General features: G+C 43.1%; 2 protein-coding genes across 5 annotated transcripts; both read right to left on the reverse strand.

The window, feature by feature from the left end:
* Positions 1-5,900: 5,900 nt before the first annotated feature.
* Positions 5,901-8,576, reverse strand: LOC118661975 (gamma-crystallin C). 2 transcript variants are annotated; one of them, XM_036320539.1, is made up of 3 exons: positions 7,672-8,576; positions 7,336-7,578; positions 5,901-6,233 (listed from the first exon to the last, which is right to left on the reverse strand). In XM_036320539.1, exons 1-3 carry the CDS (start codon positions 7,678-7,680, stop codon positions 5,961-5,963), a joined length of 525 nt encoding a protein of 174 aa, XP_036176432.1. In that variant the 5' UTR covers positions 7,681-8,576; the 3' UTR covers positions 5,901-5,960. The 2 variants fall into 2 exon arrangements, with proteins under 2 accessions (XP_036176432.1, XP_036176431.1); XM_036320538.1 differs by having other exon boundaries at positions 7,336-8,576.
* A 1-nt stretch (position 8,577) lies between these two features.
* Positions 8,578-24,088, reverse strand: CUNH2orf80 (chromosome unknown C2orf80 homolog). Of its 3 annotated transcripts, XM_036320536.1 has the most exons (9): positions 23,407-24,077; positions 22,634-22,745; positions 21,567-21,648; positions 19,492-19,574; positions 17,809-17,896; positions 17,338-17,409; positions 12,355-12,442; positions 11,955-12,076; positions 8,578-9,168 (listed from the first exon to the last, which is right to left on the reverse strand). In XM_036320536.1, exons 2-9 carry the CDS (start codon positions 22,696-22,698, stop codon positions 9,160-9,162), a joined length of 609 nt encoding a protein of 202 aa, XP_036176429.1. In that variant the 5' UTR covers positions 22,699-22,745; positions 23,407-24,077; the 3' UTR covers positions 8,578-9,159. The 3 variants fall into 3 exon arrangements, with proteins under 3 accessions (XP_036176429.1, XP_036176430.1, XP_036176428.1); XM_036320537.1 differs by lacking the exon at positions 22,634-22,745; XM_036320535.1 differs by lacking the exons at positions 8,578-9,168; positions 11,955-12,076; positions 22,634-22,745 and having other exon boundaries at positions 12,084-12,442; positions 23,407-24,088.
* Between the last annotated feature and the right edge of the window lie 2,850 nt (positions 24,089-26,938).

The raw sequence follows: 26,938 nt of genomic DNA on the forward strand, positions 1-26,938 counted from the left end.
TTGGTCTGGGAAATCTAAAATACTGAGAACCACTTGATTTAAAGAATATGAAAAATATAGCGAACATTTTTATGGGGGATCTGTTTGTTATAAGGCTTCAAAATCCTACCCTAGGGTTATTTCAGAAATTATTCCTCCATTGAACTCCCCACATTAGGGCCAGCATAGCAGTTAAGAACCTGGAACAAGCCTGAGCTACAGTCTCATCCTTGCCTCTTCTAACTGTGGGACCCTGGCCATGTTTTTTAATTTAACTTAATCTCAGTTTTTTCACAGGTGTTGTAAGTAATAGATTTAATTTGTCTAGTGTATAAGCTACTTGGATCAAGCTAATTTTTTCACTTTCAAGATAATGTTTCTTATACATAAGCCAAGTCATTATGCTGTACATTGAAAACTTTTACAGTGGTGTATGTCAGTTCTATCTCAAAACTGGAAAATATATAGTGTTCTTCATTAAATACTAGATAGTTTTACAACTGTTGTACTCTTCTTTGTCACATGACATTTCCGTTTTAACTGAAGTAGTATGACTCAAGCTTCTTCATCCTTATCTGCCATTAACTGTCATCCATCGTTATTATTCTCAGAACCCTTTACAGAAGTAAAGGCACAAACTGACCGTAAAAAATGTGGTTGGAGGCTGGTTTCTCACATTCCTCTTTTGAAATTTTAAGGAAGAAAAAGGCCATTTCATGCTGGGTTGCAAGCTCATTGTAATTTTGCATGAGAGAAAATAAGTCATTTACAAAATGTTTGTATTGTTATTAGAATTTCTCTTCCTGAGAAGATTTATATGTGAGTCTCAAGCCCTCTTGGCACAGAAGCTTTTGTAGCTCTGGGTCATTGTTAAAATGTCTCCAAAGCAAGAGGGGGACATTGTAAAATTCATTTTGCTAGTACCCTAAGACCAGTGGGCTAGACAGAAGAATAAAGGGGCAGAAAGGAGGAGATGGAGGGTGGTGGTGGAAGGAGGGGCAAAAAGAAAGGAAGACAGTGAGAGGAGGAAGTGGTAGAGAATTGGTGAGCTGCTTTTTTCTGGCCTCCAGTTCCCCAGCTGAAAGGACAAAGGCAGAGTGGGGGTCCCCACTGGGGTCCCTGGCCAGTCTGGGTGAGGGGCTGAGGGCCGTTTGCATCTGGTTGCACCCTCTTCAGGGTGGGGGTCCCCACTGGGGTGCCTGGCCAGTCTGGGTGAGGGGCTGAGGGCTGTTTTCAGACTGGTGGGCGACTGAAGCTCCCAACTTCTCCTTTTTTTCTTTCTTTTTTTTTTATTCTGGGATTTATTTACCTTCTATGGCTGTCACTGGAGCTGAGAGCCGGCTCCAGCTCTGAGGCCCAGCTCCAGCTTGAGGCCTCGGCTGCTGAAAGCAGGTCTCTGGGGTTTGTTTGGCTTTTATAATTGAAACACTGTTGCAGCTCCAGCTCTGAGACCTCGACTGGCTGAAAGCAGGTATCTGGGGTTTGTTTAGCTTCTATAATTGAAACATAGTTGCTTTCAGAGCTGTTGCTTTCAGGCTCAGAGCCGGCTGTGGCAGGCGGGGAACCTTGGCTTCCTCCATCACTGGAGCAAGCAAGCCTCATGTTCGCTTCAGCTGCATGATTGGCAGTTAATTTGCATATCGCCCTGATTAGCCAATGGGAAGCGTATCGGAGGTATGGTTAATTACCCTATTTGTCTTTTATTAGATAGGATGACTTAAAAGTACTAAGTAAAAGTACTTGATAAACAAAAGTGATTGCCTATGTATTAAGTAATACTTGGGCAGGACTTGATTCTGTCACATGATTATATATTTATTATTTAGTGTTCATATTTAGTATTTTTTTTTGTTTTTTTGTTTTTTTTTTAAGTAGATCTTTATTGTTCAGATTATTACATTTGTTCCTCTTTTTCCCCCCCCATAACTCCCCTCCTCCCAGTTCCCGCCCCACCCTCCGCCCTCACTCCCCACCCACTGTCCTCATCCATAGGTGCACGATTTTTGTCCAGTCTCTTCCCGCATCTCCCACACCCCTTTCCCCGCCAAGAATAGTCAGTCCATTCCCTTTCTATGTCCCTGATCCTATTATAATCACCAGTTCATTCTGTTCATCAGATTATTTATTCACTTGATTCTTAGATTCACTTGTTGATAGATGCATATTTGTTGTTCATAATTTGTATCTTTACCTTTTTCTTCCTCTTCTTAAAGGATACCTTTCAGCATTTCATATAATCCTGGTTTGGTGGTGATGAACTCCTTTAGCTTTTCCTTATCTGTGAAGCTCTTTATCTGACCTTCAATTCTGAATGATAGCTTTGCTGGATAAAGTAATCTTGGTTGTAGGTTCTTGGTATTCATCACTTTGAATATTTCTTGCCACTCCCTTCTGGCCTGCAAAGTTTCTGTTGAGAAATCAGCTGACAGTCATATGGGTATTCCCTTGTAGGTGACTGAGTTTCTTTCTCTTGCTGTTTTTAAGATTCTCTCTTTATCTTTTGATCTTGGCATTTTAATTATGATGTGTCTTGGTGTGGTCCTCTTTGGATTCCTTTTGTTTGGGGTTCTCCGCGCTTCTTGGACCTGTAAGTCCATTTCTTTCACCAGGTGGGGGAAGTTTTCTGTCATTATTTCTTCAAATAAGTTTTCAATATCTTGCTCTCTCTCATCTTCTGGCACCCCTATAATTCTGATGTTGGTACGCTTGAAGCTGTCCCAGAGGCTCCTTACACTATCCTCGCATTTTTGGATTCTTTTTTCATTTTGCTTTTCCGGTTGGGTGTTTTTTGCTTCCTCGCATTTCAAATCATTGACTTGATTCTTGGGGTCCTCTGGTCTGCTGTCGGGAGTCTGTATAATATTCGTTATTTCAGTCCGTGTATGCTTAATTTCTAGTTGGTTCCCCAATATAAGATCGAGGGTCTCATTAGTTTTCTTGTAGATCTCATTAAGTTTATCGGCGGCTTCTAAACAGTTCTTGAGAGACCTTAAGAGTGTGGTTCTGAACTCTATATCTTCCATTGACAATTTTGCCCTGTTTCTTTGTCTCCGCATTTTGTTATGCTTCCTTGGTGCACCCCCTAGTGGTCTTTGTGCGCAGTCTTATAGTTAAACCTTGATTGTTGTAGCTAATACCAGGGAGGGTTTGACCTCCAGGCCAAGTGGCTATGAGAATCAGCTGTGTCTGCAGTGAGAGAACTTCTGTCCTCTAGGGAGGTGCTAATCTAGCCTTTGCCTGGGGCTATCTGGCAAATACCTCTGTGCAGGGCTTGGGCGGGGTGGGTCACACAGGATCAACAGGGTGGGCCGGAGAGAGCAGTTATGGCGGCTCTCAGTCCTGTCCCCAGGGGCTCTGCCTCTCTGAGTCCCAGCACCCGCTGCAAAGCTCAGAGAGAAAGCTGCACTCGCTCTGACCGAAGCCAGGCAGTCCCGCTTCTCCCATTTGAGTCTGGGTCCCTAAAGACTCGCCTGTATCTGGAGCTCAGAGTCTGCGACTCCCTCCCGATTGAAAACGCCAACCGCGCCCTCCGCCGCCAGCCCGCTCCGCGCACTCTGCACCTCAGAATCTGACTTCAGCACTGCGCCTCCTCTGAGTGTCCGTATGCATTTCTCTTTCCTCCTAGTTGTAGGACTTCCACTCAGCCAGTGTTCCTGTGGTTCTGGGTGATGTCCGTTCCGTTTTTTAGTTTCACTTTTGAAGTAGTTGTTCAAGGCAGCAAACTCCGGCGTTGACCTATGCCACCATCTTGGTTCTCTCAGAATCGGTTTTCTATTTACCTTCTATAATTGAATTTTGTTGTCTTGAGAGGAGGCAGCAGCCGGCCAGGAAGCTTGGCTTCCTCCATCATTGGGGCATCCAAGCCTCCTGCTTGCTCCAGGTCCGTGGCTGCCAGCCACCATGTTCATATTTAGTATTTTTTATAGAGCTCTGTGGTGGTAGGGACAATGCCTTTCATTTCTTTGTTTTGGTTGTTTTTTCATCCCCAGTGCCACATCTGGCAAGCCTATGGCAGGTGCTCAATAAATGGTGAAGACTCTAACTCAAAGAAGTTATAATTTCTGGTGGCTAGTAATTGGGCAGAGTCTTTTATTTATTTATTTATTTATTTAATATATTTTTATTGATTTCAGAAAGGAAGGGAGAGGGAGAGAGAAATAGAAACATCAATGATGAGAGAGACTCATTGATCAACTGCCTCCTGCATGCCCCACACTGGGGATCGAGCCCACAATCTGGGCATGTGCCCTGACCAGGAATCAAAGCATAACCTTCTAGTTCATAGGTCCATACTCAATCACTGAACAACACTGGCTGGGTTGGGCAAAGTCTTTTAAATAAAAAAATATCTTGTGCTGTGAGTAGGCAGTCTCACTTCTAGGTCTCCATCCTCCAAAAATTATGACATGTGTGGATAAAGGTATATGTGCAACATTCTTTGCAGCCTTGTTTGTAAAACCAACATTGGAAAAGCCCGTCACCAGCAGATAAATGGTGAGATAATCTAGGGACACTCCCAACAATGGAATACAATGCTTCTGCTTAACAGAATAAGGGACTGACCTAGATTTATGTCCATGTCATATCACATGTTAAAAGCAAGTTGCAGAATAATATACACAGCATGATTCCATTTGTGTGTGTGTGGGGGGGGGGGAGCATGTGTTTTATGAGATAGCTACAAAATGAGGGAAAACTTTGAAAAGGGTGTTTACCGTGTAAACAAGTGTTAGCAATGAAGAAGGGATCAGAAGGACTCCCTCCACTTCTTTATATATAGAATCTGTAAAGTAGTAAGATTATGGGAGGTTTTTGCTTTGGAGGGAAAATTTCAACTTAAAAATGAATTAATTCTCTACTGATGAAATGAATGAAAAATATTTTTAATATACAGGGCTTTGCTTGTGAGCAAGCAGATTTAACTTCAATCAAAGGGCGCCCAAAATTACGGCTTTCTTCAATGTGTCTTTAGATTTGAGATTGTTCTATTATAGCAAAAGAATTTTCATGTGTTATGGCACACTATATCATCTATTTGAAATAGTAACATGGCCCTAGTCAGTTTGGCTCAGTGGATAGAGTGTCAGCCTTTGGACCACAGGGTCCCAGGTTCAATTCCGGTCAAGGGCATGTACCTTGGTTGCAGGCTCCTCTCCGGCCCAGGCCCTAGTCAGGGCTCATGCAGGAGGCAACCAGTTGATATGTTTCTCTCACATTGATGTTTCTCTGTCTGTCTTTCCCTCTCTCTCTTCCACCCTCCCTAAAAACCAACAGAAAAATATCCTCGGATGAGCATAGATAATAAAAAGAAATAGTAACGTGTATCTCATCCATTTATTTGTATTAGCTGGTGTCATGTACAGCTGTGCAGTTTCTGCCCTTCACGCAGTATTTGGCCCAGCTGCTGTCCTGGCCAAGAGGTGCACCCCAATCAGAAGCTGTTTTAGACAAGGAAGGAGGTTCTGCAACTGAGTCCAAAAGTTTGGCAGTGGCCAATGGCAGCCCTGGCATCAGTTACATAGCACTGTGCTTGAGAGTGAGCAAAAATCCTCATGTAGTATAATCAGGCTTTTTGCCATGGGGGCTTTTCTTCACCACTCATCGCTGACCCTCTGTGGCCTCCAACCATGTCTTGGATCAAAAAGACTGTTGTTCCTCAAAGCAGAGGCTGAAGCTCTGTTCTCCCCAGTCGCCCTTCCCAATTCTCTATGCTGACCTGCCTTCAATTCTCAGGCAAGCTACCTCCTCTCTCCACCCCCACTTCTGAACCTGTTCAAGACTTTACCTTAAAGCTCTTCTAGAACCCCCTCCTACGTATTCACTCCTTAAAGGCCTCTAGAAATGCTTCCTTTGTCAGGGACCATTGACCGGTGAATTAACTAGCACACAACGAAAGAAAAACAGAAGCCAGCAATTGCCAACAATACAGACGAAATACTTTATTAGGTTCCAAACTGAGAAAATGGTAGCGTGAACCGATTTCAGTATAAATCCACCACCCTCCTCAGAGAGCCAGCCTTAGCATCCGTGCCCCCCCAGTCGTGGGAGCGCCTGTACTCCTGGGGCCTCAGCAGGTACTGCTGCCCCCGGTAGTTGGGCATCTCGTAGAGGACCCAGCAGCCCTCCAGCACGTGGAGGGAGCGGACCTCGCCCCAGTGGAAGCGGTCCTGGATGCAGGAGCAGTCCTCGCTCAGCTCCACCATGTGGCCTTTGTGGTCCTCTCTCTCATGCAGCCGCAGCCGGTGGGAGCCCGTCTGCTCCACCCACAGAGAGAGAAGCAAGCAAACAACAGATGAACTTGGTGGGTTGGGGCGTGGGATTGTCCATGTAAAACCTGAGGCTCTAAGATTGCTGTGTATGGGTTTGTGTCCTACTCACATTAACAAACGTTTGCATGCCTGTTCTCCATTTCAGATCGAGGAGACGAAATTTTTAAGAGATCCAATGTTTGGGTTAGAATCCATCTAGAGCTCAAATATCTTATTTTCTTAACTCCTAATTACCTAACTCCTTGATTCCTAGGTGTTAAACCCATATTAGGGGGATAATGTAAAGTGTTTGACTAGTATTCTTTTAATATGAGTGTTATCGCCTGAATTTATATACATATAAATTTACCACTAAAGTAGGATTTTAAAAATCACATACTTCAGTGAAAATTAGTTTAGTCACTTGAATCCTAATTCAGCTGATTTTCCAAATTAAGAACAACTGCTTTTCCCAACACTTGGACATTACCTTTGAATAGCCTACACTAACAATAGAGTTCTCCATTTCTACTAGTCTACAGTGGAAATAATTTCGTTCCTAATCAACTCCCTTACTATAGGTATACGTTAGTTTGTTAGAAATACTGTCTTTTCTGTCCAACCAATTTCCCATTTGCAGGCTTTGCTTTATATCCCTCTAATGTTATTACATTTATTGCAGACAACTTTTCATTGACCTATTGGTAACAAAAATTAAAAACAAAACAGAGTCATTCCCTAAGTGGATTCTTCCCCATATTCTGTGCTGTTTTTGTGCAAGTATCTATTTGAGCTTAGGCAAGTATCTAAAGCCCACTTAATCCTTGGGTGCTTTTATTTTTTTAAAAATAATTTTTTACTTATTTATTTGAGAGAAAGAGAGAGAGGAAGGGGGGGAGAGAAAGAGAGAAACATCGGTTTGTGCCCTGACCAGGGATCAAACCTCCAGCCTTGGCTATTGGAATGATGCTCTTACTAACTGAGCTACCTGGCCAGGGCAATCCTTGGGTGCTTTTAAAGGAAACCTTCACCCTAATGCCCCTCAATAATACTTGAGCCCCCCCCCCCCCTCCCCCCCGCAGCCTGATCGCCCGCAGGCCACACTCACCTGGGGGATGAGGCGGCAGGAGCGGACCATGTCGCTCAGGCCCAGCCACTGCTGGTGGTCCGGGTAGTCGCCGCGCCGCAGGAAGTACTGGGGGCCCTGGTAGTCGGGGCGCTCATAGAGCATCCAGCAGCCGCTGTCCACGCGGATGGAGCTGCAGCGGCTGAGGTAGGGCTGCAGGTTGGGGTGGTCGCTGCTGCACTCGAAGCGGCGGCCCTGGAAGCCGCGGTCCTCATAGAAGGTGATCTGCAAGGAAGAACAGCCCAGGGAAATCATTTGCCCCCAGTCGGTCTTGTATAGGGGTTTTACCGCCATCTTATTTCATTGTGTCCCGCTCACCTTCCCCATGGCTGGCTGGCTGGGATGCAGCGAGGTCAGTGGGTGGGTGGCAGCGGGCAGCGGGTCTATATCGCGGGCGGCTGCTGCGTTGGCAGGAGCAGCACAAAGGGGCCCGGGCGAGGAGGGGATTTCATGGAGCCCTCTTCCATGCTGCGTTCAGGGGAAATGCCTGTGGAGTTGCCCTCATTCTCTGGCATATTCCAACGCTGTCCTGTACGTGTCCTGCTGGGCCCCTACAGTGGCTTTTATCCGGTTCCCAGTGTTTTTCTAAACTTATCAGCACATCAGTCTGAACTTTTGACCTGAAACGCTTGTGTCTCCACACATAATTCAATTGCGCCCCATGTATTTCCAGGGAAAAATCTATACCTTTCTAGAAGAGCCGCAGAATTCCAGAGGGGCCCTGGGGAAGCAGAATGCCCAGCACCCACTAATTTCCCTTGACAGAGACCCTCTAACTTAAATTCTCTTTTTGTCCACGACGTGCCAGTCGAGTACAGGACACGAATCTGGATGCTGGTCTTTGCCAGTTTTGACAGATGCTTTAAGGCACAGCGACTAACTTCCCCTTTGTACTTCATGTAACTAGAAATCGGCGGCTGGTAGTCAACTTGTGATAAGGATCAGGGGAAAGGCTTTTATGGTCATTGGGTCCATGACTGGGAAGTTTATTGCTTTATAGATTGCTTCCCAGGGCTGGGGGAGGGAGCAAAGCTTGGTGGACTGAGAATGTCCACTTCGTAGCCACATAAGCTCTCAGAGGATGAGTTATTTTATAGTACTTACCTCATGGTACATAGTATGAAGGACAAGAAAGAAATAAAGAAAGAAAGAGGCCGGCTGGTGTGGCTCAGTGGTTGAGCGTCGGCCTATGAACCAGGAGATCCTGATTCGATTCCTGGTTGGGTCACATACCCAGGCTGTGGGCTCCATCCCCAGTGTGGGGCATGCAGGAGGCAGCCGATCAATGGTTCTCTCTCATCATCAATGTTTCTAATCATGATATTTTATTAAACGAAAGCCTACACCCATTTTCTTATAATGCTTTATTGAAAGGATTGCACATGTTTCCATGTGACAACATAGTAAAGGCAAATGATAGATTAATTTTATTTTGGATTGAAAGTTTGGAAAACTGCCTCTTACTCCACCATTCTGCACTATCCAATGCTACACATTTGTAAAATGTGCTAAAAGCCAGCCTGCTCTGACATAGAAATACTATATATTCTTGGAATTCTCCAACTAACAGTCTTCCACTCACAATGAAGTAGCATAAAATACACACATTTTAAAAACCCAAATGTAGCCGTATAATATGACTCTACGAAAAGAATGTTCAACATCCAAAAATAACACTGCAATGCAGTTAGCATCAAAGCTAACTGTAAAGAAAAATATGCTGGCAAGAGCTGCAGTTTTGAGATGATGTTTCTTTTCCTCTCCCAGAGACTTTATTGTGAAGTCCCAGGGTGCAAGTCCAAGTTTCTAAGTGACCTGCAGAATAAAAAGAGGATTTTGGTATCAAGCATGGACACAGACAGTAGCTTTCAACCTACAGGGAGTTAAGGTCAAGTATCAGGTACTAAGTTATTGACCATGATGGGTTAAGATGAATGTAGGTACCAAAGAATTTCCATGGAACTGTTCTGAGACATTTGGAAATTGAGTTATATTTTTCAACTAAATACAATAAGTCCCACAATGTATCCTCTACAGAAGGGAAAAAAATGTTTTAAAAAACATTATTGGGTCAATTGACAAAATTATATATAGACAGTAGATTGGATCAAAGTATTAATGCTAGATTTTCTGAAGTTGGTAACTATACTATGGTTATTCAAGAGAATGACTTTGTTCTTAGGAAGTACACACTAAATTATATGGGGTTAAAATGAGATGGTGATGTAACTGCAAATAGATCAGAAAAAATATGTATCTATATCTATACACAAAGAGAAAGAGACAGGAACAGAGGAAGATAGCGAGGCAGAGAGAAAAATGATATAGCTAATAGAGCAAAACATTAACAGTTGGCGAATGTGAGTCAAATGTATGCACAGGTTTTTTGTCATACTCTAGCAACTTTTCCCTAGGCTCAAAATTGTTTCCAAATAAAATAAAATAGTTAAAGTAATACTTCATTTGATGGACCACACCTGAAGCAAATCATTTCTTTGCCCTTTCGCGGTTGTGTATTATTCGTACAGCATGTTACTTTGAATTTCTTGTATATTGGTTTAAATTTAAACTAAAATTGCTCCCTCTCCATTTCTGACGGCGGGGGGGGGGGGGGGGGTGTTGACGTCTACAACTAGGACAGTGAAGTCATCTGCTTCTCCAGCAGTTCTATGAGATTTTACCTCATGGAGTTTGATGCTCTGTTGTTCAGTGACTACTTAAGGAATCTATGCCTCTTGGAGAATAAACCTTTATCATCATGCACTTCCCTTCTTTATCCCTGATAACATTCCTAGCTTTGAAGTAGCTCTGTCTGAAATTAATATAGCTACTTTTGCTTTTTTTTAAAAAAAAAAAAAATTAGTGTTAGTTTGGCATATTTTTATCTATCCATTTATTTTTCATCTATGTGTGTCTTCATATTTCAAATAGGTTTCTTATACACACCATATAATTGGGCCTTGTTTTTTGATCCACTCTGACAATCTCTGTCTCTTTCCTTCTTCTTCATAAATTTCATTATGAAATTTTTCATACAGAAAAGTTGAAAGAATTGAACCATGAGATACATATGCCCATAACCTGCTAATTCTGTAAACAGTTTTCCGTGTTTGCTTTAACATACATCAGGGCAATTCTCTATCCCTCTACCCATCCATCAGTCCACCTTATTCTTGGGGGCAGCAGTGTACCCTGTGCCTTCCCCTTTCTTTCATTTCCAAGAAGAGTTGCTGATTTTCCAGTCTGTTCAGCTTTTTACTTGTTAGAGTGGAGCGTTGATATCCAAGCCCCTTCTGTGTGGAAATGGAAACCAGATCCCCCAGACTGTCCTCTCACCATCCTTCTTCCCTCCCATGATGCTGTGAGTTCCTCCGGAGTGGCAATAAGGGGGCACGTGCGTTATTGCCTGTGACAGTCCTGGCACTTCCTAAGCCCTTCCATGTCTATTCACAGTCCCTGTAACAACCCCATGAGGTACATACTGTTATCATCCACCTTTTATAGACGAAGCACAAGAGATTCACTTAATAATTCACCCAAGTTATTAAATGGAGGAACCAGATTCAAATCTAGTTATCTGGCTCCGAATCCACACTCTTAATCACTAGAGTATGCTGTTTTCTGTCCATTCCAAATTCATGTCCTAGAACGCTGCCCAATATTGACACTTTCCTAGGATGTGATGTTGCTCATACCCATCTCTATTCATAAATGAGGTACTAATACCAATACAGTTTAAAAGAAATACTTAAAACTGTTTTCCAGAATACTGGGAGTTTTAACAAATAATTTCTCCTTTTCCCTTACTTTATGAAAAAAGGCAGTGGCTGGAAATATATAGAAAATCCTGACTAAGACATTGTTTCATCTTGAGGTTATAAAATTGTTTATCAGTTAAAATACATGATATAATATCAGTAAGCTATAAAGAAAAAGACTAAAAAGTTCAAATATATAAAATGAAAAACTACTTTAAACAATAAACCATGAAAGTATATTTCTCATACATTTATAAAATAATTATTACTTTAATAAAGATGTTTGTTTATTTAATTTATTTCTTGGCTATTTCTAAAAAATCAGTAGTAGGACATACAATGTATAGTAATATTTGAGTATCAACAAGAAATATTAACAGTGGTTATTTCTAAGTAGTAGGAAAGGGGTGTGGATTTCACTTGTAATTTTTGTATTGTTTGAAATTTTTACTATAAGCACATACACACTTACTTAAACCCATAATATAACAGCTGATTAACTTGTGAATTGCGTTTCTCAAAAGCTAAAAGATGATAGTGGTTAGTATTTATTTAGGGTTACTCTGTACAAGCACTGTTCTAACCTCTTAACATGTATAATCTCAGATAATCATCCCACAGGGTTAAGAGGCGATACCATCATTCTTCCCATTTTGCAGAAGAGACAACTAAGGAACCGAGAGGCTAAGTCACTTACCTGAAGTCACACAGATGGTAGGTAGTAAGCTTTAGATTCAAACCCAGAACATCTCATTCTAAAGGCTAGACTTTTAACTACAATATAAGTAAAGTACTCCCCAACATCTGGTATCATTTGGGTCCAATTTGTGTTTTTAGACCTACTTTGCTCTTTGGCTGTGTGTCCAAAGGTAACTTTTTTGATGATTTCTGTTCCGTGGCATTTGCTTCCCTCCTAGAGCTGCTGGTGGCATTTTTATTCGTTGCTCCCCTTCTTAGCTTGACACCTAGAGACACATGTAGGAACAACAACAAAAACACCTTTTAAAAAAGGAGTCCACCCACAGTTCTAGATCTTTCCCTTCATGAGTGTTTTGCTCCCATTACCAAGGCGTCTAAGAAATACTTCCCTGGTTTCGACAATTGAGGGAAATCAAGCCGTCAGTACTCCTGGTTCTTTCGCATTCACCCAGAGAGCTGTTCTTACCATGCCACCTCTGACCTGGCGTTGTGAGTCCCCCTCCCGTGTTAAACTTCTCTAACGGATGGAAGTAAGCAGGCTTACTCTGTTTGCGGGCATATTCTGCTGCTCTGGGTGCTGTTAACATGGCAAAAGGGTGCAAGGAGAGGCGGGAAGGTGGAGCTCGGGGAACCTGAAAGGCAAACAGTCCTCCTTTGAAACGCTGCACACACTGTGCTGCTACTGCCTGCTGCCTATGGCACTTGGCCTGCGTACCCAGCCCACAGTCCTTAGACGTTCCTACCAGTCACCTGGCAGCCCAGGTTTCATTGTCAGGCACGTTCACACATTGTCTTCTCCTCCCAGGCTGGGTCCCTCCTGCCTAGAATCACCCTGATACTCCCCAGAGTTCCCTTTACCTGGAGTGGCTACTTCCTTCCTCTCTGCCCAGGGGCTCTTTTCCTGAAGGCCCCTCCTCTTCCTTTGAGATGCAGCTCAAATATCACCTTTTCTGAGAAATGTGCCCAATGTCTCCACACCTTCGCGCTCCTATACTGGCCTTCTGCCCCCTCCTCCACCCCAAGGCAGAATTACTGACTCTCATCTGTGAATTCAAAGCTCTTTTTGAACTCACATAGAACAAACCCAGTGTGTTGTGATTGTAATCCACTGTCGGCTGCATGGCGCTGGAAACTTACTCAAGGCTAGAACTGTCCATTCATTCATTCATCCATTCAACAAGTTTTCAGTGAGCACCTATCATGGTCCAGGCTCTGCTTTAAGAGCTGAGTGAGGAGAGACACTAAACCAGGGGTGGGCAAACTTTTTGACTCGAGGGCCACAGTGGGTTCTTAAACTGGACCGGAGGGCCGGAACAAAAGCATGGATGGAGTGTTTGTGTGAACTAATATAAATTCAAAGTAAACATCATTACATAAAAGGGTACGGTCTTTTTTTTTTTTTTAGTTTCATTCATTTCAAACGGGCCAGATACGGCCCGCGGGCCGTAGTTTGTCCACAGCTGCACTAAACTATTAGGCAACCTGGGTAATTATACATCATGATAAGTTTAATAAATATACTAAACAGATGATGTGCTAGGGAGTAACCAGCTGGGTGGCTTAGTGGTTGAGTGTTGACACATGAACCAGAGGTCACGGTTCAATTCCCTGTCAGTGCACATGCCCGGGTTGCGGGCTCGATCCCCAGTAGGGGTCGTGCAGGAGGCAGCTAATCAATGATTCTCTCTCATCATTGGGTTTCTATCTCTCTCTCTCCCCTTTCTCTCTCTGAAATATATATCTATATTAATTAATTTTTTTATTATTTTTTTTAATATCACTCTGGCTGCTTTGTGGAGAATGGATTGAAGGGTGGAAGGAGAGAGGCTGATTAACTAATTTAATCTTTTATCTCTAGAGCCTTAGAGAGTGCCTAGCATATAGTAGGCACTCAGATGTCATTGACTAGTTGAACTATGCTTCTAGTCAAGGCAATAAGTGGTTGACAGCATGGACTTTGATGTCAAACTGGCTGATTCGGAATGGAGGCTGAACCATGTATAAGACATGTACCTTGGGCACGTCTTTTAACTTCTCTGTGCCTGTTTCTTCATGAGATAATAATGATACTGGTACCTACCTTATAGAATTGTGGTAGGGGTGAAAGAGTTAGCGTATGTAAAGTATTTAGAGTAGTGTTTGGTACACAGTATAATATAGTAGCCTTAAAATTAATAATAATAAATATTTATATGTATCAGCAGCATCATTTATTTCCCTGACTCAGTTCTCTTTTTTTGTATAGAATTACCCATGGCAACAATTTGGCCATCAATTCCTTTAGGGAATCCTGCCTCATCTCCCAGAAAAAGGTTGAGTAATTGCTGACAAATAATGAATCAGAGCCAAGAGGCCTTAAATGATTAACACCCCCTGCAAGATCAACAACTTTCTGCTTTCTCACTGACAGAGATTCAGGTTTTAGGTTTCAGGAGTAAAAGTTGATTACACAAATCTTTTTATGCATGTCAACAAAGATGCCATCTCATCAACAGGACACCCTTGCATGATGTATAACCGAGGCAAAAACAAAAAGGCAAGGACAACAAAACAAATACTTAGTTTTAGATTTCCAGGTCAGTAGAAAATATTCTGCTCTATCTCTATCATTCAAAACTCTTAATGACTGCACTCCCAATGAGCAAGTTCCCACGTAATTGATATCATCTTTGAAGTAGGTAGAAATTTGAACTCCAAGATAATTGTGTAGTTTATATACAGGTGGGGTATTTTTGGTGGGGGGAGTGTCTTTTTTTTTTAAAGAAAGGGACTACATTTATATATTACTAGAGGCCCGGTGCACAAATTCGTGCATGGCTGGGGGCCCCCTGGCCCCCAATTGGGATGGAGGGGGTCAATCAGGGACAGGGCCAGCAGAGGGGAGGGGCTGCAGGCGGTTGGCCCTGGTCGAACTCCCGGTTGAACTCCCGGTCGAGGGGACAGTTTGCATATTAGCCTTTTATTAGATAGGATTTTGTCATTTTCAACAGGAATGACTGAGCAGAGACCCAGAAGAAGCCTGCTTCCTGATAATTGGGTGGAACTGTGGTACCACCCCTGGTCTGCCCACCTCCAGATTCCTTTTATTTTTTTACCTGAGAAGTAAACTTCGATTTTTCACTATTATTATTATGGGCTTTTGGTTGTATCATACAGGAAGCCAGTATTAAACAATAAATGAGGATGTGTTCTCTTTACCAACAGAACAGTTTAGAGCCACCTCAGCAGGGGAACTTTTATTTTTGACCTCAGTCTTTTATTCAAATGGCAAAAATATTGATTGAGAGTTCACTTCATATCCAGCATTGTAAGGAATTAAACATAAACTATGGCCTCTAACCTCAGAAGCACAACATCTATTCAGAAAGGTGACCCTATAACACTGAAAGTAATTGAAAGGAGGCTTTATATAAGTATGGGGCAATTGTGACTATAATAGCAATAGCCCTTCGGGTAAATATATGCCAGATACAAAAGAGAGAGAGAGAGAGAGAGAGAGAGAGAGAGAGAGAGAGAGAGAGAGAGAGAGAATTGGCTCCTGTTTGTTTGTTTGTTTGTTTTTAGTGGTTAGACACTTATATAACTTATGAAGTTATTTTTTAAAAATATATTTTTATTGATTTCAGAGAAGAAGGAGAGGGAGAAATAGAAACATCAATGATGAGAGAGAATCATTGATTGGCTGCCTCCTGCACGCCCGTACTGGGGATCCACCCCACAACCTGGGCATGTGCCCTTGACTGGAATCAAACTTGAGACCCTTCAGTCCACAGGCTGATGCTCTATCCACTGAGCAAAACTGGCTAGGGCAAGCCATACATCATTCTTTTTTTTTTTTTAAATATATTTTTTATTGATTTATTACAGAGAGGAAGGGAGAGAGATAGAGAGTTAGAAACATCGATGAGAGAGAAACATCAATCAGCTGCCTCCTGCACATCTCCCACTGGGGATGTGCCCGCAACCCAGGTACATGCCCTTGACCGGAATCGAACCTGGGACTCCTCAGTCCGCAGGCCGACGCTCTATCCACTGAGCCAAACCGGTTTCGGCCATACATCATTCTTGACGCAGTTAGAACATACAAGACGGATGCTTTTCAAGCTCCAGTTGCCCTGTTTACTGGGGCAGATCGAACCTGATGATTTTAAAGGTCACTTCCAGGTCAGATATGCTCTGAGTCCCGATAATCTGATGACGCATGCAAGCAGTTAATGTAGCGTTTAAATGCAGAATGAAATTCAAATCCTAAATCTAGAGTTAATCATATCTTTTTTACTTTAATGCTATTTATTCATAGCTTCATTGTGGCATAGTAACAGTATTATTATGATTGTTATTTCTTGATTCAAGTACTTCTTGAGTGCCAAATTATGTCCAAAGCACATTCAACAAAAATTTCTTCCAATAGAAAGGGGTAGGCGGAGGAAAAGAAGGCAGATGTGTGTAAAGGCCTCTCTTTTCTTTCTTCCCCTTTCTCCATCAAATAGAGTTGAAGAATATTTGTATTGCTTGCTTTATTTGTTGAAGGGAGACTTGTGCTCTTTTTTCTCCAGGTTCAATTTGAGTAGGACAGTTTATATCTATCTGAAGCTATTTGTGTAACCCTCACTTACTTGGCCCTTGGTTGACTTCTATGGGTCCAAGGTCCTGAGCAGAAAAATGGCTCCCTATCAGCAAAAACAGCTCCCTACCAGGAGAAAAACCTGAAGCTAGTAAAACTGGTGAATGATACTGGGCCCATGATGCCTTTCTGTCACCAGGTGGCAGCAAATAGTCCTGGAGAAAGCCATCAGGGCTGTGCACAGTGCTCACATTGTATCATGTGGGCAGTTCTGGTGGCTGGAAATTCGACATAATCTGATTAGTATTCAACAGGGCTTTAAAAGCTCTTGCTTGGGAAGGATGTTAGCTGTTGCTTAGGAGATATTTTATCTGAAGGAATCAAAGGTCATTCAGATATATGCAGCAATTAGAGAGGAACTTTTGGCAATAACTTTTTTTATAGCAACCCATCTCTTAGTTAAAATTTTTTGAAATTATTAAGCCCCTAGGACCGTTTTAAAATCGCTCCTACAATTTACTATAATTGAAGTGCTATATGTCCATTGAGCGGTTCTGCTAATTCCTTATTTAAGATGCGGAGGGGGTCCTCAGTGCAGCTGACCTGCCCACAAGAGAAAGGCCTGAGCAGGGACGAGCTTGGGGGGCCCACAGGGGTAGGTGATCCTCAGAATCTTATCTTTGTAGCTCAAATCATATCATACCTTTTGTGACATCTCATGGTTTGAAAGAGGCACAGTGTTGTCCAGCCAGTGTTGCTCAGTGGTTGAGGGTCTACCTATGAGCCTTCACGTAAGGAAAGCATTTTACAAACATTTATTACCCAAGTAAGATATGGCTACATCTGGTTTTGTACGTTTTGATATAAAACTGTTATTTGATGCCTAAAAGTACAACATGATAAACGTGTCAAATAAATGTTCTCTAAAAATCCCTGAAATTGATAGACTCAGGTCACCCCTACCTTGGTAGCACCAGCATTGGCAGAAGAATCCGCCCCGTAAATTTTAAAGACTTCTTCGATTGGGATGCTGTTCTGTTAAACAACAACAACAACAACAAAATGTATTATCATATCATGGCTTTTCTTTTGGCACAAAACAAAGCTGTTAAAGCTCCAGGATGTCCAGCACTGTGCCTGTGTAGCATGTGCATTAAATAAACAACTTCTGAATAAATTTTAAACCAGAATATGCTGAATCCAATTAGTTATGCATTTCATTCTGGGGTCTTTTGTCCCTTAAATAAATGTTTCCACAATACAATATAGAAGTCAAAGTCTTTTTATTATAACTTAAAAAATGAAACATTTAATATCAGTACATCTTAAACATTTATAAGCATTGGTTAAAGAGAAAGTAAATATGCATTAATATCAAAATGTGCATAGAAAATATAGCATCTTCATATATACAAAGAGTGTTCTTTTCCTTACCATTAAGATTCCAGCATAAGATGATAAGATCATTGCTTCTCTTTCTCTATGGTTTGGGTATATGGGTCTGCCACGAAAGGGCCTTTTCCTAAGGGGGAACATGAATAAATAAGAATCGAGGGTTTATTCTTGTTGTTTTTGACACCTGCTAAGGTTGTGATAATAATCCATAAGTAATCTCCAATGGCCATGTGCTATGTTCTCTGCACTTGTTCACAAAACTGATATGATGAACCCACCATCTTTGAATTTTGAATCTTCCAACAGTGGTGATGAATTTGCCCTCATCTATCCAAGTTTTCACAGCTATCAAACATGGGCTGACTTGTCACTATGGTGGACAAGTATGGATTTGCCAACCAGGATCCTTTCCCTTCTTGTGGCAATTTGCTTGGGGGAACTGCCTTACTCCACTGTAAGCCTAAGTGCTTCAAGGGGAGGTGAAAATACCCCCGGATTCCAAAGATTGGAAAACACACTGTGGACTAAGCTAGTCACGGTCTTCCATCCCCCACTCCACCCCCAGACAAGTCAGGGTTAACAGAGCTATTGAGACACAATTCTGTGATTTTTAGAAATCCATTTTTCCCTGGACTGAATTTTGCAATAAAGTAGGCTGAAACTAAGCACAGTGTCTAGCCAGAGGAAATAGTCAAGAGGTAGGTCTTGATGATGTGGTTTGAGTTTGAATTAAGTCTTGCCTCAGGCAGAGCTACGCATGGATTTTCAAATACAGAAGCAGTAAATCTCCTCCCCCTCCTTCTCTCTCTCTCTCTCTCTCTCTCTCTCTCTCTCTCTCTCTCTCTTGCTTAAGTCTGTTCAAACTGGATTTTCTGCTTATTATAACTGCACTCTAACTGATACAGCCATCCAGGGCCAGGTGTGTGTTCTAAGGCCATGGAACGGAGAAAAATAACTGGCCTCTGGAATAAGCTGCTCAATTCTGGTCTCATTAGTTCCACATTCTTACCAATTGAGTGTGTCTGCCTGGCACACAGGGAGAAAATGCCGATAATCCTGGAAAGGAAATTATTCTACAATTCGAACAGCTCATCTCAGGTACATATCTGGTCAAATGCTTAAAAAGTTGCGTTTGATGGTCCTTAGGAAAAGATTGTAGCCTTTCCCCACAGAATTGGCCATCTGAGCAATCATGGCCTGTGCACAACAAAGCACTGTCTTATTTCTAAGGGAGAACATTCTATGCAAGAAAGATGTTCATGTGATAGAAACCAATTAGGCCCTAACAGGTTTGGCTCAGTGGCTAGAGCGTCAGCCTGTGGACTAAAGGGTCCTGAGTTCGATTAAGATCAAGGGCACATGCTCAGGTTGTGGGCTCCATCCCATGTGGGGCATTCAAGAGGCAGCCGATCAATGATTCTCTTTCATCACGATTGTTTCTATCTCTCTCCCTCTCCCTTCCTCTCTGAAATCAATAAAAGTATTTTTTTTTTTTTTAAAAAAAAGGAAACCGATCAGCAGAGATGTAACAAATGTAAACACTAGGTGACTTCCCCAGGTTGACAGCTGTGGGGTTTCTTCAGATTTCTGGTTGCAGAGGGAACTCCGCTGCAGTGTTTTCACATCAGAGTGCTCACGGTGGAAGATGCCAGTTAGAACTTCCTCTTTCATTCCTCATAGTCACGCATTAAAAAAAAACACAAAAAAACTATTTCAACTTACACTTTTTCCCACTCCAGCCAAGTTAAGTCTTCCGAGCAATCCAGCCATTGCAAGGCAACACTGATGGCCAGGTCATAGTGCGCCTGGAAGCAGGAAGCACAGAGAGCAAAGGAACCCGCTTAGACATTGGCCGAAGCCCTCCCTGGGCCCAGTGACAATGGCTCTGCTAAACCTGTTCTACTATTTTGTCCGCAATGGTGAGGATCATTAGCTCTGCCCAGTAACCTGATGCTCAGACAGAAATCCTAGAGATCTTCAGGCATTGCCTTCACCTCCCACTAGAGCAGGGGTTGTTTTTCTTGTTTGTTTTTATTGTCGTTGTTTGTTTGTTTGTTCTTGGCTCCTGTGGATCAAAAACAGAGATTCTTGGGAAGAATATTACATTCGGAATCAGGGAATCTGGACTCACATCTAGGTATGGCCAGTAATTGGTACTGTATCCTTAGGTGAACAATTGATGTTCTGTGGGCCTCAGTTTTAAGTTTTGTTGGTTTTTTTACTTTTTATTTTATTATTTCCGTCACCATTTATCCCCCCCATACCTTCTTCCACCTCCACCCACTCCCCTCCCCTCACAATCGCCATACTCTTGTCTCTGTCCATGAGTTCTTTCTCTTTTTTCCCCTTTTTGTCTCAATCCCACCACCCCCCAGCCCCCACCCCTTAAAATTTTGAAATAGAGAAAGGTGCAGTTGGACGAAGAGGGACCCAGAGAACAGTTCCTAATTCTGTAAGTAGAATGACGGAAATGTGTTCCCGGGGCACAGGGGAACTGATGTGTCCACTGGGGAAGCCTGGGAGGCTTCAGAGAGGAGGCTATGGTGGAACTGGGGCTTGGAGGGGGAGGGTTTATAAAGGTGGGGAAGGACCTCCAGATGGAGGGGTGAGCATGAGCAAAGGGCTGAGGTAGACCTGATTAAGTGACCTGCTAAGAGACTCATACGGAAAGCTGAGGACCAATTCCAATGAAGGTTAGTTTGACTTCCGCATTTTCAGATGGGTTTTAAGGTTCTATCTCATACCCATGTTTTTTAAAACAATGTGATTATTTCTATTTCTTCCAGGGGCTGAACCAGACTGAAAAGTGAATTAGAAGAAGGAGGAGGAGGAGGAGGAGGATGAGGAGGAGGAGGAGGAGGAGGAGGAGGAAGAGAGGGAGGTGGAGGAGGAGAAGGTGGGGGGTGGGGAGGAGGGGGGGGGGGGGGGGGAGGAGGAAAGAAAGGAAAGAAATGGACCCTGGTCAGTTGTTGAAACTTAATCCAAAGACTGATTCGTGGACTGGTGACACTGGATCATTTATTAGAAATGCAAATTCCCAGCCCCACCCCCTACTTCCTGAATCACAATGGCCTTGTAATAAGACCTCATTAAAGTTTGAGAAGCAATTATCTAATTGACTTAATTTCTCCATCTAATAAGTGCACTGAGAAGCACTTAAGAAAACCAAGCCTGACCGCTTACCCCCAGGGAAGTCAGATAGACAGAAGGGGAGGAGGGAGAGATCCTTTCTTCCCTGCTAGTGCCAGGACAGTAAATGGGAGGATAAAAAGCTGAGGGTTTACTAGTTTCTTTTGAATTAGATCTTTACACAGTTTCTTAACTTACGGGAAGTGAATTTTTATTACATAACATGAACCTAAGATTCAACACGAATAATAATAGAAAGGATTTTAGGATTATTCAATTCTTTGGTTTTCTCCATTAATGCACATGGTAAAAAAACAAACAAACAACAACAACAAAAAACCACCCAGTATTATACTTGAGAACTACATGATAGCTAATTTTGTCCAAAAAAATGTTAACATCATATGTAATATTTGCCCCTGCACCCATTTTGCTTTTTTATCTTTTCTAAGGCCAATAGCAGAAGTCACATGACTTTTATTTTCTCATTCTTGTTGCTTTCAGTTTAATGGGTTGAGAAGACCATGTGGGGAATGCCAGGATGAGATGAGAAAGAGGCCGTTCTAGAAGACCAGGGCCAGCCTTGTTTATTACATACTTTATGTACTTATGTCCCCTTCACTAACATGTAACACAGACGTGGCTTCCACCCGCATGCCTTTCTTTACCATATCATCTAGAAAGGTGAGTTGCCTTCTTCCTTTTGGGTCAAATTCCTTTTCCCGAAGTCTGATGCCAATATAATCTCCCCTTAAAAGCAAGAGAGCAGGATTGAACCACTGGAAATGACACGGGAGTTCCATCTGCAGATGGGGGTTCCTGCCCAGCCCCTCCCTCCCGCCAAACACAAGAGCAGTCACTGACAGCTCTGGGAGCCGGGTTCACAATTCCTTCTTTTTATATGGAGAATTATTGGGCTACTGTATTACCCAAAAAACACCATTTTGATTTCAAAGGCAATTCTGCAATGCGGTAGGCTTAAAATGTCTCACCATAATGAAATTAAACTACATTTATCTACAAACTAAATGCACATAGTGGGCACAGAATTTATAGGAAAGCAGGGAGTATGATAAATCCCCACATGCAGAAAAAGTTCACAAAAATGAAAGGACTGAGACCCGCTGTTTAAAATAAAGATTCCCTTGCTAACCATGTGAAATTCAGGCAAAATGTCAATGAGGTTGATAAATTTCGGGCCAGATGTATTCTTTTGCTTTTCCTCATTGGAATGCAAATACCCTTATAGGAGGAGTTATACATAAAAATGTATTAGTGAGTCCAGTTTAGTGTGTCCTCCTCAGATCCCTCCAGAGGACAGAATAAGGGCTCTGGGAGGAGACTAGAGGGGTTGCTGCTCTGGAAAGTCAGGAAGAAAGAGCACTGGATGCAGGACAAGGGGCCCTGGGGTCCACCTCCACACATCTCTGGGCTCCCATGAGGCCACGCTTCTGGTTGTCAAGGTCTTTGGCACACACTTTGGGCAAGTAACCTTGTGAGGGATAAGTCTGTTTCTGCCTTCTCAAACTCTTCTGATTTATTACACTTAGATTGATAAAAATCCTCAATTTCTTTTCTCTGTCATTCCATGGTACTTTATTTAGAGTGCCCTAAATGTATTCTTTGGCTATAACTTTACGTTTACATCCCTTTTGAACTTCCAGTTCTAGGTGGAGGAATGAACATTCCTGATTATGGTTTGTTCTTTATTATAGTTTGGCCTTCAAACACGTACCTGTAAACATGTGAATTCTCACATAGTTTACTCCAGCGTTTCTTAAGGATTTGTTCCAAGATCATTATCTTAGCAGCGGAGAGAGCACATTGGATGGGGACTGTGATGAAGTCTTTGATGAAAAGGGCATTATTATTGTGCCTATAATACATATGAAATAGGACATAGCTGCCCCCCCCCCCACCTCCCGTCCTTTTTATATCGGCTGTTATTTTCACCAACCTCTTAACAAAATACCAAGTCAAAGAAAAGCTAGCACAGGAGAAAAAACATTTTTCCATGGGGAGACTTAATATTTTCTTTTGTTTGTTTAAAAATAAAAGTTCCGATGGCAGGAAACAGGAGATGAATTACTGAGTTGATCGGACTGACCATAAGAGAGGCAGAGGCTGCAATTTCAATGCTGGGCCCTTGAGTACATTTTTCAGAAATCTCCCCTCTATCTTTTCCAGCAGAGCCCTCCCAAAGGCACACCCCGCCCAGCACAGCGGTCAGGGTTGAGGTCCCAGATCCTGGGCTCTGGGACAGGGATGCCTCGGATGAGCATGCTGCTGGCAGAAGCATCCTCCCTAGAGATTCAGCATCCGGCTTTGCACCCCGTGTGAGGCCTCTGGTGCCGGAGACACAGGCCAGATTGTCTGGCTTTTTTTCGATAGTGCAGGAATAAAACCTTCCTGAGATGTTTACCCTCCTGCCAATATCAGACCACCCATGACAGGAAACCCACCAAATGCTGAGTATGGTAAATGAGAGTTATCCTCAGTCTTACTTACAGGAGCCTTTTCACCTCCTTCTTTAGGAGCCTTCTTTCCATGATTAAAGGCTGAGCCAGCTGCGCAGGTATCTGCAGCTTACACTGCACCTGATGTCTGTTAGGAAGATGCAGTCTCTCTGAGCCTAGAAGCTACCGCAGCAAATCAGAGAGAACTGGAGTTAGGGACGCTATCACTCCAAATACCAGTCATGGAGTCCCAGGCTCTGGAAGGGATCCGAGAATGTGCAGAGCTCAGGCCTCTTATCCAGCAGGTTCCAGGGCAGAAAGCTGTCTGGAGGCCAGTGCACTGTACCGTGAGTTTATCTGGCACTTCTCATTCCTTGGGAGTTTTTTCAGCATTCATCATTTACCGACCCTTGCAATAAACTAGCAAGTAAAACAGGCCAGGCTTGTATAATAGCGGGTGAGACTATTTGGGGAGAACCAACCGAATGGGGATGGTTTGTGTTCTGAATATGTTTGAGCTCTGAGTACATTGGACCTAGCGACTCCCAGTGAATTCCCCCGGTGCAATGGCTCCTAATAGTGTTTTCTATAGAGCCCATGCACAACTTCTTATGGCCAGACGGTCCTTGAAAGACCATGTGGTTATGGCAAATGTGAGACCATGTCTTCAGTTCCTACCCCAACATTGAACCAGAAATTGGAGTTTAGGTGATGGGGTCAAACGGGTTCTGAAGTCACAAAAAAAGTTTACAAAACAAAAATTATCAGTGTAAATTTACAATAGCTAAGATTTGGAAACAGCCTAAGTGCCCGTCAGCAGATGAGTGGATTAGAAAACTGTGGTACATCTACACAATGGAATACTACGCTGCTATAAAAAGGAAGGAACTCCTACCATTTGCAACAGCATGGATAGACCTGGAGAGCATTATGCTAAGTGAAATAAGCCAGTCAGAGAAAGATAAATATCACATGATCTCACTCATTTGTGGAATATAATGAACAACATAAACTGATGAACAGAAACAGATCCAGAGACAGAAGCATCGATCAGACCATCAAACCTCAGAGGGAAGGCAGGGGAGGGTGGGGGAAAGGGGGATAGATCAACCAAAGGACTTGTAACCAATGGACACAGATACTAGCGGGGTGAGGGCATGAACGAGCGGGGGGGAGGGGGGAGTTAGGGAGGCCATGGAGGGATAAGGACCTTAATCAATAAAAGAAAAAAAATATTTTAAAAAAATCATCAGTGTTGAATAGGGTGCCCAGGGAACAGTATAAATGGCATATCAACTATATCTTCAGTTTTATTTCTTTTTTTTTCAGTTTTATTTCTTAAACAAGATTTAAAGCAAATTGTGATGATCAATTTAATATAGCAACTTGGCTGGGCCATTGTGCTCAGATATTCGGTCAAACATTATTCTGGGTGTTTCTATGAAGGTGCTTTATGGATATCAACATTTAAGTCAGTGGCCTTGAGCGACGCAGATTACTCTCCATTATGTGGGTGGGCCGCATTCCATCAGTTGAAGGCCTTCAAAAAACAAAGACTCACCTCTCCCAAGCAAGAAGGAGTTTTGCCAGCAGACAGCCTTTGGACTTGAATTGCAACTCCCCCCTCGTCTTCAGCCTGCCAGCCTACCCCATCAGATTTTGGACTGGCCAGGCTACCACAGTCATGTGAGCCAATTCGTTAAACTAAATCTCTAGTATGTATATTTGCACATCCTGTTGGTTTTGTTTCTCTGGAGAACTCTGACTAATAATAAAAATGTTAATCTTTGTTGATTAGAGGTTTATGGATATTTATTATGTTACATTCTGTACTTTTGAAATTATGCACATGTTTTTCAATCACTACTATAAAAATGATGGGGGGAAAAACCTTTAGAAACCTTTTTATAAAAAATTGTAGCATGCCCTAACCGGTTGGCTCAGTGGTTGGAGTGTCAGCCCGTGGATTGAAAGGTCCCAGGTTCGATTCCAATTAAGGGCACATACCTCGGTTGCAGGGTCGAGCCTCAGCCCCAGTCAGGGCATGTTGGGGAGGCAAGCAATCGTTGTGTCTCTCTCACATCGATTTTTCTCTCTTTCTGTCTCCCCTCCTTCCTCCCTTCCACTCTGTCTAAAAAATCAATGAAAAAAATATCCTCGGTGAGGATTAACAAAACAACAACAAAATTGTAGTATATAAATGTGGTAGGCAGTGAGACAGACATGAGCAGAGCAAGGACAATGGGCCAGGTACAGAAAGTCACCAGGGCGGAAAGCCATGGGTGCCTAGCAATGGTCAAAACTGGGGAAACAAGGACCTTACCCCCAAGGTAACCCTTCCTTCCCTAGAACCGTGGTCGGCAAACCGCGGCTCGCAAGCCACATGCGGCTCTTTGGCCCCTTGAGTGTGGCTCTTCCCCAAAATACCACGTGCGGGCACGCACGTACAGTGCGATTGAAACTTCGTGGCCCATACGCAGAAGTCGGTATTTGTGGAAGAGCCACACTCAAGGGGCCAAAGAGCCGCATGTGGCTCGCGAGCCACGGTTTGCCGAGCCGCAGTTTGCTGACCACTGCCCTAGAATATCACTGGTCATGCAGTTTAGACCCCCCCGACCTTTCAAATCACTGGTCATACGGTTCAGACCTCCCCTGGCCTCTCCTCCCCTGGCATGTTGCTAGTCATGCGGGTTAGACCCCCTTAGAGAGGAAGAAACAATGGGGCCACAGAGCAGCCCTCCAGGACAAGGAGATTCTGACCTGCATCAACTACATGTGGTCCTGAGTTGTGTTTCCGCTCTAGGCCCAGAAGAGGCGCCTTCTTTTGCCTCTGTAACTTGTTTCCTGAGCCCATTTCTTCTACAGCTCACTTATTCGACCTCTGTTACTTTCTAAAGAAACTTTCTCTTATAGTTTGAGTCTTGGCTCTGAATTCTTGCCTAACCAGTACTCAAGTACCGAGGTTGCTGAACTGAGATCGAGATCAAACTGCCAATAACCTTCTGGTGTGGTTTGGCTGCTCACATAGACGTTAAGCTTCATTGGATCCAGCTCTTCGACAATGAGCAGAAAGGAAACAGGATGCCATGACTTAAAGGAGTTCTTCACCAGACCAATTTAATTCTTTCGGACCATTCTTGCTGCTGCTACACCTGCCTTGGATGAGATTGGAGAAGGTGAAAGGGGGGAAGAAAGGAGCATTCCATTGGAGAGGAATTAATGATAGAGACAGGAATGTCATCTCTGCAGGAGAGTAAATCCAGAGAGGACACTGCAAGCCAGAGAGGTGGCCTCAGGGCCTAGGGAAAGAAAAGCTCTGGACCTGGGCTGGCCAGACGCTGGAATGTAGTGTCTCCTGCACCACTGACTGGTGTGGCCATGGCCAAGCTTCTTGGCTCTTCTGTACCCCAGGCTGAGGTGTTGTCTGAAAAAATGATGAGCCTGGTTAACATCACCAAGAGCACCTTTTGGCCTACATTGTACAACTCCACAAAGGCTAGCATTCTGCTAATTCAGTAAGTTGTAAAAACATTGGTCCTACCTCAGTTCCTTGAGTGTATGTGAGTGGTATAGGAGGAGGGGAT

This window comes from Myotis myotis, unplaced genomic scaffold (assembly GCF_014108235.1).
Source record: "Myotis myotis isolate mMyoMyo1 unplaced genomic scaffold, mMyoMyo1.p scaffold_m19_p_8, whole genome shotgun sequence".
Classification (NCBI taxonomy): Eukaryota; Metazoa; Chordata; class Mammalia; order Chiroptera; family Vespertilionidae; genus Myotis; species Myotis myotis.

Bases quoted from the DNA above. Each gene is read 5' to 3' on its own strand.
- LOC118661975 (XM_036320538.1), bottom strand. From the start codon at position 7,647: ATGGCGGTAAAACCCCTATACAAGACCGACTGGGGGCAAATGATTTCC. The intron at 6,234-7,335 runs GTGAGTGTGGCC...TGGGTGGAGCAG, and splicing joins CCTGCCGCCTCATCCCCCAG to ACGGGCTCCCACCGGCTGCG.
- CUNH2orf80 (XM_036320535.1), bottom strand. From the start codon at position 23,447: ATGGAAAGAAGGCTCCTAAAGAAGGAGGTGAAAAGGCTCCT. The intron at 17,897-19,491 runs GTAAGTTGAAAT...GTTCCCCCTTAG, and splicing joins TGGCTGGAGTGGGAAAAAGT to GAAAAGGCCCTTTCGTGGCA. The intron at 17,410-17,808 runs GTAAGGAAAAGA...GTTGTTTAACAG, and splicing joins CTTATGCTGGAATCTTAATG to AACAGCATCCCAATCGAAGA.